This window comes from Spermophilus citellus (assembly GCF_964194105.1).
Source record: "Spermophilus citellus genome assembly, chromosome: 2".
Lineage (NCBI taxonomy): Eukaryota > Metazoa > Chordata > Mammalia > Rodentia > Sciuridae > Spermophilus > Spermophilus citellus.
In genome coordinates, this window is record NC_138183.1 from 215581002 (window position 1) to 215592426 (window position 11425).

At 35.9% G+C, this 11425-nt stretch overlaps 1 protein-coding gene across 2 annotated transcripts in view; it reads left to right on the forward strand.

Moving 5' to 3' along the window:
* ANO5 (anoctamin 5) overlaps positions 1-8807 on the forward strand; it is a 91916-nt gene extending 83109 nt beyond the window's left edge. For both annotated transcript variants that reach the window (XM_081278747.1, XM_081278748.1), the window contains one exon: positions 4928-8807. In XM_081278747.1, coding sequence (XP_081134873.1) covers positions 4928-5149 — 222 coding nt within the window. In that variant the 3' untranslated portion in view covers positions 5150-8807. The remainder of the gene's footprint in view (positions 1-4927) is intronic.
* The last annotated feature ends 2618 nt before the right edge of the window (positions 8808-11425 follow it).

Here is an 11425-nt window from a genome sequence, read left to right on the forward strand (position 1 = left end):
GGTTTGTCTCTGTGTCTTCTGTACCATTGGTCTACATGTCTACTTTGGTGCCAATACCAGGCTACTTTGTCACTATAGCTTTGTAATATAGTTTAAGGTCTGGTATTGTGATGCCTCCTAATTCACTCTTCTTGTTAAGGATTGCTTTGGCTATTCTGGGTCTCCTCATTGAAGGGATGAAAATAGGAAAAGAAGAACTCAAACTATCATTATTTGTTGATGACATGATTCTATACTTAAGGGATCCAAAAAATTCCACCAGAAATGTTCTAAAATTAATAAATGAATTCAGCAAATAGCAGGACATAATAGCATAATACACCTAAATCAAATGCATTTCTATACATCAGTGACGAATCCTCTGAAATAGAAATTAGGGAAACTACCCCTCAGAATACCCTCAAAAAATGATAATAATACTTGGGAATCAACTTAACAAAAGAGGTGAAGGACCTCTACAAGGAAAACTATAGAACACCAAAAGAAATTGAAGAATAAATTGAACAAGGCCTTAGAAAGAAAGAAATTGAAAGAAAATTGAAGAAGGCCTTAGAAGATGGAAAGATCTCCCATGCTCTTAGATAGGCAGAATTAACATTGTCAAAATGGCCGTACTACTAAAAGTGCTATACAGATTCAATGAAGTTCCTATTAAAATCTCACTAACATTCCTTATAGAACTAGAAAATGCAACCATGAAATTCATTTGGAAAAATAAGAGATGCAGGGTTTATTTAAAAAGGGGTAATACAGACTTCTCCCAGTAGGGAGAAGGGGGCCATAGCTGGTGTCCTATTATCCCTAGAAGTGAGAGTGTTTTGCCTCTTTTATATATTCTATATATTTTTCTTTGTTCTCCTCTCTCTTCCTCATTATTTCTCTCTTCTTCCTGCATATGTGACTAGGCCTAGGAGATGTTCCAGTGGAATGGCCAAAAGGTGAGAAGCAGATGGGCTAGAGGGGCCTACGTGAAATGATCTGGGCAGGAAGAGGGCCCAGGTGCATTAATTAACAACTTTTACAATTCCCTATAGGGAGGGAAAATTCCAACCTTAGCAACAGGTTGGAGCAGGAGCAGGTTATCTTGATAAGGGTTGAGAAAGGACTGTGAGGACATTACTTCCCAGACCGAAATTTGCCTCCATTCTGTCCATCCAACCCGATATATCTGTCTATACTGAATTCTTGTCTTTAATTCTGGCTTCATTCTCCCCTCTAATTTTAAGAACTCCTTACAACTATAAGGAGAAGGGGCAACAACTTCTCTTACGGCTTCGAGCTGAGAGGAGGTGACATGGAGTGGGGAAAGCAGTTTGGAGTTTCCTTTTTAGAAATTAGGTCAGTCCCTCTCAGCTCGAAGCTGTTGGGAACAGGTTATAGAGTTATCTGGGGATGGGTACTTCTATGAGAGAGAGAAACAAAAAGACATGAGTACTGAAATGAGATTAATGCAAAATAAATGTTGCAGCATCTGGAACACGTTAGTGAATATCATGAAGATGAAAGAAGTCAATAAAATTGTCCCTTTATCCTTTAACAAGGCTGGAGAGGGCAAGACCTTTATTTGGGAATATAAATCTTTAACATTGTCAGAGTTATCAGGAATGTACACACGCATTTTTAATGTCATAGATGTCTATCTCCATAAGGTGTAGTTAAGCTATTTAACGTCATCTGATTTTGTAAAATATCTTTTTACTGGTGTGTCCTGTTATTTAGTAAAGATTTTTTTATTTTGGTACTTCAGGCTAGATAATAATACTAGCAAACACTGAGCCTACCCATGTAGAGGTTAGGAAAATCTATAGGCCTTAAACTGACTAAAAACTTCTGACTCTGGCAGTTTTTCTTGATAGTTATCAGGTATTCCTGCCTAAGAATCTGTCTTTTGTAGCCTCCAGTCTTATTTATTCTCAGGGGCTAACACAAGTGTCTATCTTAAGTTACAGTTAACTATTGCTTCTTCTTTTATATGCTCAGGAATTACTTTGGTTTTGTTTTAACTGCTTTGGCTAAGTGTTTAAGATCAAGCTGGTCAAATGAACTTCATTCAGATCTATTGTTGAGTCAGCTGAGTTCTCATGGGAGTCAGTCTTCAGGAACTTAAGAGCAGCTTCTTAGCTCTTTAATGCCATTTGCTTGGAAGCATCAGGGACATCTCACTTCTCCAATGACTCCACTCTTGCAAGTGCACTGATTGGCTTTCCTTTACAAAGCTCGTTAGAGAAGTTCCCTTATTCCCTGGGTTTAGGCGGACTTAGAGGGCAAGAGCCAGATAATGGTTTTCTTGGCCCTTTTGTTTTAAATTCAATCTTTAATTCTTGATCTTAAACATCCAGCAAGCCAGTCTCTCCAGTCTCACATATCTCTCACCATTCATTATATTATGGATCCTCTTTTGTGGAATATCTAATGTATTTACAGAGACAAGACATGCATGAAAAGATAACCAATACAGAGGGAGTATTTGACTTGTTACAAATCCTAAGTTTGATTGCTACAAATCATAAGGAAGGCCATTAAGGGAGAAGGAAAACAAAGTTAGGCACCTTTTTACCCTGCAGAAAACGCCAAAATAAACAACTCTGACACATAGACATTCAATTCCATTCAGGTTCTTTTGAATTTGTTTTTATTATCATCAAGGTTATACATGGAAGTTTAAAAATGAAATAGTTTGACATGGCCATAAAGGAGCCTTCTCACGCATTTCTCCTCATCCTCATCTTAATCTCCAAAGGCAAATATTTTAGCTTCTTAAACCCACTTTTCTGATATCATACCTCTGGCAAAACAACATCCCTATGCAAAGAGTTTTGAATAAGAAATTGTAGATTAGTGACAATAGTCAAGTTCTATAAATTGTGACTTTAGAAATAATAGTCACATCTGCTTCATGGATTATATTCTGAATACATTGATTTTACTGTAATTTTGTTTTCCCTCTTTCATACTCTGTTTTTCCCTCCCCACTTAGTTCTTCATTAATTTATTACTCTTTTATTTCTACATTTCTCATCAGAAATTAAGATCACCTTTCTATCCAGTAAATGGTATTGGGAATCCTTTTTGGTTTGCTAGTTTAATTTGTTGAAGCACATCTTCCAGTAACTTTCTCAGTTTGGGATGGTCAACTTGTGATATCTTGAATATTCCATAAAGGCTTTTTGTTCACAAATGATTATTTGTTACAGAATTCAAGATTGAATGTTATGTTCCTTATTGTTCCATCAGCTTTATGTATTCTTGAAATGTTTTAAGACTTTTCTTCATCTTTCAGCTTTCAGGGTTGTTTTGAAATTAAATGTCATTCTTATTTCCTACTCTTTGTTTATGGTCTCCTTTGAAGCTCAATAAGCTTTAGAAATTTTCTCAGTAACCCCTACTTCTGTAATTTTTTATAACAGTTCCTCACTATTTAACAACATAGTCATTGTGGACACTTAGATCTGAAAACATACTTACCTCTCAAGTTGAGAGCATTTACTTGTATCATTTCCTTAATAATTGTTTCTTTTTGCTGTTGTTGTTGTACCTCTCTGTTTCTAATTTATTATTCAGGTAAATAATTCATATTTTCAAATTCTAATAACCATTTATTTTCTCTTTTATAATGTGATAGATTGATATCTTTGTTTTTTATTCTACTATTCTTTTGCTCTTTTTTGCTTTTATTTCCTGTTTGTATATTTTTCTCTTTTTCTTTCACGTTAGAGACTTACCTAGTTGGTAGTTTTGCTCATGCTTAAGAAAGAGGCAATTAAAAGGTGATTCTAAACTTTAAAAGCCTACAGTTGGATTACACTTGAGAGATTTCACTGTAGAGTGTAAAGGGAGTAAACCAAAAATTTCATTGGAAAACCACAAAATTTTGGTAAATGCAGTTGTACTTTCATCATTGGGTTATTTTACCCATGGGGAAAAATCCTCCAACTTCTTGTTCATGGAGAATTTCATGGTTGCCTGTGTACTGAGAGCTGAGCAAGGCAAATGAACCTGGGGTCTCTTAGTGTATTATGCTGCACTTCCGTTTTATAAACTTTTGTTTTCAGTATGTACCACAATGCCATCCTTGGCTATGTCGATGTCTCTAAATCCACAGCTGTCTTGTGTAAAAGTGAACTGTTCAGCTGCTACATGGGTGGAGTATGGAGAGAAAGAGAGAGAGAGAGAGAGAGAGAGAGAGAGAGAGAGAGAGAGAGAGAGAGAGAGAGGGAGGGAGGGAGGGAGGGAGGGAGAGAGAGAGAGAAGGTCTGAATATTCTGCTGGCATCTTGCAAAAATTTTTAATTTTTTTTTGTACCAGGATGGAAGCCAATGGTACTTTACCAGTAAGCCACAATCCCAGCCCTTTTTATACTTTATTTAGAGACAGGTTCTCACTGAGTTGATTTAGGAACTCACTGAATTGCTGAGGCTGGTTCTAAACTGGTGATCCTCCTGCCTCAGCCTCCTAATCCGCTGGGATTACAGGCTTGAATCAGTGCTCCCAGCTTTAATTAATACTCTTGTTTTCAAGTTCAACCTATATAATGATTTCTTTCCTGAACTTTTCTGAAGATCTAAAACAAAATTGCTTGTGTCTTTTCAGTGTCCACTCTCAACCACCACATCACCAAGTTTAAATGTTTCCTTTATACTTTAAACTAATTCTTTCACAAATATATTACTAGCTCATCAGGAAGAAACAGAAATAAAATGTATATTCAGTAATTAAACTCAAATGAATTTTATCTAATTATATATTTAAATTATATACTTGTTAAATGCCAGTGTATGGATGATGATAGAAGGACAGGGTTCTTGGTAGCCCAAGAACTTCAAGTTTCATGCATTTCATTGAATGAGTGAGATTATTTATAAGGATTTCCCGCCAGATGGTTAACAATTCTAACAGTATCTTTGTTTTCCCTTTATATTTGTTCTAGCACGTTGTGTTCTTGGTTAAATTTTTGTTGGCCTGGATGATTCCTGATGTTCCAAAAGATGTTGAGGAGAGACTCAAACGAGAAAAGTTAATGACTGTCAAGATTCTCCATGACTTTGAGCTCAAGAAATTAAAAGAGAACTTGGGAATTAATTCAGATCTATTTTCCAAGCAAGTCATGATGGAAGAAAGCAAAGTACAGCTGGCTAAATCAACAATCTAATCAGCATAATGAAAAAGCAGCTGGTTGCCTGTCTCACTTCAATTTTTTTCTCTGGGTTTAGGGCCAGAGGCCAAAAGCCATGTGTCAATTTTACTCCTTTTTTTAACTCAATTTTATATACTTTCATAAGAGGCCAACTTTGTGATATTGTTCGCATAATCCTCTGGGCCCTTCCCAGATATTGTTTTCTGGGGTCCTATAAATGATTGTTGAAAGCACATGTAGAATCAGATTATGGGAAATCATGGTGTTTTGCAGTTCAGAATGAAACACTGGACTGGGGCTGTCCCTTCTCCTTGCAGTGCATCTGCACATTTTTATGGTCTTCTTTTGGGTTGCTTATATCTCCTCCCCATCAAGAAAAGTGTTACATAAAGAAAGGGAGCAGAGAGACCTCCTGAGTCACATAAATCCTGCCATTTTAAAATCTGCAAGTGAAACACCAAAATCAGATGACATAATAAAACTCACATATTAAAGAATATTGGTTAAATATCATAGCAGGAGTTTGTTCCTGAAATTGTCCAATACAAGTTAAACTCCATCATACTCCCAGACACTTCTTCCAGGCAAATGCAGAATTCATTTTTTTTTCTAAAGACTAAATGTTTGAGTTTCAACAGAGACTAACAACAAGTTACTTAATGATAATACTTTGGTAACTATAATTTCTAGACTGTGGATTGTCTTATCTGGAAAACCACATTACAAAGTTGTTAGGTCTTCAAGTGAGTGAAAGGTATTGGAGAAAATTACCTGTGTTTTCTTAGCAGTTAAAGAATACATATTTATGCATTCACTTCAATCTAGAAAATTGTTAAAAGTTTTTTAAATTACTTTTCTTCTGGAATGCCTGTTTTGCATCATGAAGCCTTTTTGAGCACAAGTTTTTTGTATAAGCTAAGTAAGTTATTTATGAAATGCGGTCTATTTGCTTAAAGGAATTTTAACTCTTAATAAGTTTACAGCATTTTCATATCGGTGTATCACACTGTACACAATGCCCAGTGCCTTGTTCCTATGCCTTTGGCACATGAGAGATCATATTATTGGCTGTTGATTTGACACAATATATCAAATGTAAACTTGTCTTAGAGAAATGACCAAAAAGTTTAACACCAAGGGAAAAATCAACAAAGTAAAAATAATGTGATGGACTTGATAGTCAAGTGAACAATATTTGTCAAATTATTCCTCTCAAATTTAGACCTGTGTACATGTACAACAATTTTAGTGCTTATTCTGTTTAACAAAGTATTATATTTGTGTGTTACAACTAGAGAGAAAGAGAGATGCAGTCCAATTATATACCATATGATTCTCTAGTTTCAAATTACAGGTCAGTTCCAAAGGAATAGTGTTTATCACACACAAAGAAACTGTATCACAAGATTTTTTAAAGTAGTATTTCTTAATCTAATGTAAATGAATTTTATAACATTGCTAATATTAAATATATGACAGATGAACAGTATTAACTACTGATTAATATTAAGCATTTAAAACTGTGGATTATGCATTCTATAAAACTGTAAGGCCATTACCCCAGTATTGGAAGAACCAATTTGTCATCCACTGGGCATATTTCATGAACATTTTTGGGTAACTTGAAATGAACTCATAATTGAAAGATGATTATATATGTGGAGGAGATATATTTCATGCTTGAGAAAACCAGTCAGGGTTACCATGAAATAAGCCCCAGACACAATAATATTATTACCTTGTCAAATCAAACTGCATTATTACAATGAACATTGTACACAAGTTCATATTGTTTCCTTCCTGGGTGCTGATGAAAATAAGGAAGAGCATGGACTTTAATTTCTTGGATATACAATTTTATTATTTTATTTTTATGGCTTATTTAGAAGAGTGAGATAGTAAGATAAAGACAAATTTAACTCATAAAGTTACCTGTCCACTACAGCTTTAAAACAAATGTACCCGAGTGTTGGGTTAATAGAGAATATACGAATAAACCAGCAAAAGAAGAAATTGTTTTTAAGATAATTAATTCTTATGATTGATGGTACTTTCCTTTTAAAATATATTGATATATTCTTTGTATTCACCTTGTGATTTCTTACTGAGAAGTTTCTTCTTGTTTTAGAGATTTTAAAATTAAATATTGGTATCACTTTCCTCATAGTTTGCTAACGAAAATCAGAAGCCAAATGTATTCAGATTTTTTCATCTAACCAAATCCATTGGTTTTTATTGGAGGGCTGGATTAAGAGCACCTGAACACCAAGTATAATTTCATGGTTATCAGCATTCGAGTTGTTTTTGTCCCTTAATCAAATTGAGGTCACTTTTTCTTTTCAGAAATGTTCCAGGGAACATTTGAGATCTTCGGCCAAAAAAAGAAAACAATAACACATAACTCTTTTCAAATGTTCTCTGTCATTCTTACCTTCATCAATTTTTATTTGCATACAAGAAACAGAATCCTTTAAAATATTTATTTTAGATGAATCTATCAAAAAGGAAGGGTCCTAATTAAATGCTCTCTTAAGTTTGCTACATCTCATGGATGTTCCTGGCTTTAACATTCTTCTTTTAAGCCAAACTATTAAGCAAGTTCTCCAGAAAAGATGAGGAAAAAGAAGCAGAGCAAAGGAGGAGGAAGAAGAAAGTATTTATTCCTTTGGATCCTGCTTGTGTTCCTTTAGGAGAGAGAGGTACTGTGCAGATGCATGGCCACTGTGGGTGGAAAGAAGCACCTCTCTCCCATGCCATCTTATAAAAGTAGGAGAAAAACTAGAGAAACTTCAAGGAGACAACTATTATGTGTCAAAAGTAAAAGTTGGTTCCAAAATAATTGCAGGCCCTATGAGAGTAGCTATGGATCTCTGGGAACTTACTCCTTTTGAGGGTGAGGAATTTATACTGCCCATTCATAAAGGGAATCTATTGTTTTGAAAGAACCTCTCAGGCTGGTCATGGTGGCACACACCTGAAATCCCAGTAGCTCTGGAGACTGGGGCATGAGGATGGCAAGTCCAAAGCCAGCCTCAGCAACTTAGTGAGGCCCTAAGTAATTTTACAAGACCCTGTTTCAAAATAACAAAAAGGTCTGGGGATGTGGCTTGGTAGTTGAGAGCCCCTGGATTCAATCTTCAGTACCAAAAAAAAAAAAAAAGAAAGAAAGAAAGAAAATAGAACCTGTCTCATCTGTGTTTTATGTCAGGAATAGGGAATAGCTCTTATGTAACTGAAGATTATAAAGGAATGGCCTTACAGAAGACCATTGGCTGGACTGGAAGTATGCCATGAAGAATCCTGTGACTATTGTGATGCTCTTTTTCTAGACACATTTTTTACTGTTCAATTTTCTGTGTAATGATTTTTAAGTATAACTATTCCAGCATTATGTAAAAATTGATAAGAATGTTCAAAAGTAACATGTAGTGTGGCTTAATTTGTGTGAGATGCATGCTTCCAGTCCCCAAAAATGTTTGACTAGATTTCTCTGTTTGTGTGAGGTTGTATGCCCTGGGACTAATCCAGAAAATAAGTGCTCCTTTTTGTTTTCTCTCTTTCTTTTTTCAGGAAGAGGATACACATGTATGCAAAAAAAATTCTCTTAAGTAATACGTACATAAATTTCAAGAGACTTAAACTTGCTCAGTGAATAAAGTGATATTAAAACAAACTTTTGACATAATCTTAAATTTATTTTTCAAGTAAAACTCAGATATACTTTTTCTGAGTTTGAGTGCTTTTAAGAGAGATTTTGACTCATGTTGTTGTTTAGAGATATTTAAATGCACACATACATCATGGTTCATTCAGGAAATACATTTTTTACTCACACAGAGAGCAGATCCTTTAAGTAAGAAGCTAGAAGGTCTAGAAAAATGGGAGAATGTGGTAATTCCTATTTCACTGTCTCTTTAGTTTTTCTACTTTGGAAAATGATAAAGGTGAGCAGAAAGATCCACAAGGAAAAACAATGTGTTGAAATAGTTTCCATTAAACTGTACAATATTTTTGGGACCACATAATTAAATTTTCTTCTAAATTTCAGTTCACTTTCTCTTTTGATGCAAGGTATTTCAAAATTTTATCACATAATGTTCCTAGTTATATTTTAATTATCTCTTCTAATTTCATTTTACTGTGTGCAAATAAACCTATCTGGTTGATTTCTGTCTTTTAAAATTTATTGGTTTTGGCTTTTTTTATGATCTGGTATTTGATCGGATTTTTTAAATGTTTGTGATTGAAAAGAATGAAAATTCTATTCTTCAGTTATTAATTTAAGAAGGTAAATTAAACCTATTTTACTAATCATACAGTTCAAATGGCCAATTAAACTTTCTAATTTTCATTTTTGGTCTCCATGGCAGTATGTACTATGTCAAATTAGTGAAGCTGGAGCTTTATTTTCATGAATTTGTTTCCTTATACGATGTCAGATAGTCTTAGCCAAAGAGGCAGACAGAAATCAAGCAACATGAGACAGGGAAAGTACCTAGGATGCCAGATGACCCCCCAGTAGTTTATGGTGGTTGATAACATGCTGAGAAACCATGTAGTTTAGCATGTACACCCCTTGTGGCTTAAACCAATCAGTTCAAAGGAATCCCCTTCTTGTACTAACTAATCACCCTTACCCAACTTGTTCCTGCTAGTGAATGTGCTAATCAATGTTAAGAGTGGTTGTTTAATTTTCCTGCAGTATGGAATGATTTACTGTGTGATTTGTGATGCATAGAGTGTCCCCCAAAAACCTGGCAAATGGGAGAATGTGGTAGTTCCTATTTCACTGTCTCTTTAGTTTTTCTACTTTGGAAAATGATAAAGGTGAGCAGAAAGATCCACAAGGAAAAACAATGTGTTGAAATACTTTCCTTTTTTTTTTTTTTTTTTTCAGTCTCATTTTTCCCAGAAAGAAGTCCCCAACGACTTCCATTAGAAGTATCTGAACTACTTACTACTTGTTGGAAATGCAGACTTCCTAGGCCCTATCCCAGATCTCTAGATGCAGAGTCACTGAGAAAGGAGATTTTTAAAAATCTGTAAACTCTCAGGAATTGTCTCACACGTGAGCTTTTGGGGGACACCTAATATCTAAACCATAATAATATTGTAGGGAAGAAAAGGAATTTTTATTAACAAAAGTGACCTTTTGTAATTGTAAAAGACTGGGGAGTAATAATGGTCTAGAAGAAAGATCAGGAAAAATCTGACAAGGCATTATTCATCTCTCCTGAAACACTGTCATGGGAGAACAACTTGGAGCTTGCAGGGTCAACTAGTGCTGAAGAGGAACTGGAAAGAGAGCTCCTGAAGTCCATGGGAAGGGATATTTCTGTGTAGGTGCTGCTGCTTTGAATCTGCAGCCAAGTTTCACTCATGGCCCTAGGACCAACTGCTGATCAGGAAGTGCAGGATATAGAGAGGAGAGGAGAATGGAGACAGGCTAGAGCCCTCTGGACACCTTTCCATGTGTCTTTAACATGTTGACATTCAAAGACCTTCTGGAACAAAGGACCAAGACTCACTCCCTGGGACCGCTGTGTCGGGAATGGTTGTGAGTCCAGGCTCGAGCTTGCAATAAAGACTCTTGTGTGGTTGCATTGGATTCAGCTCCTGGGGGTCTATTGGGGTCCCAAGAATCTGGCATTACAATGGATGACAGTACATACTCTAAAACTCAATATTGGATAGCTTGAGACTTGCGGGGACTTGAAGATTGGTCACTGAAGCATAAAATAAGGACAAAATCCTTACCCCTGAACCAGGACCAACATGGATTTAGGAGGGAGGGGTAACAAAGAGAGAAACAGGGAGAGGAAAAAGCACATAAGCTTACTTCCTTGACAACAGAGAAAGAAAAGCAAACCAAGTTAAAACATGATAAAATCAGTGAATAACAGCAAAATCAGTGAAGGAGATGGAGCTGTTTAACCCAAATTGTGAGCTAAAAGCCATGCCCGACATGGCAGCCACAGCTAGCAGCCTCTCTAGGAGAAATGAAATCGATACATCTACTCTCTACCTTAAGACAACAACAAATATAACCCAGAGGGAACACTTGTGAAACAGGATGTCTCAATTAATTCGTCTACAAGGAATTTGTACAGGGATCACTGCCAGCTGAAAGTAACTGACACTCTCTCCCTTCTACCATGGACAAGGGAAGTAGGGCAGGATGGAGAAAACCTGAGAGCTAATCCTCCCAGGGAATGCTAGCACTGACCCAGCACTTAACACAGCCTCTGCAGGAGCTCAGGCAAAGATGGGAGTGAATGGATGAGATTCACA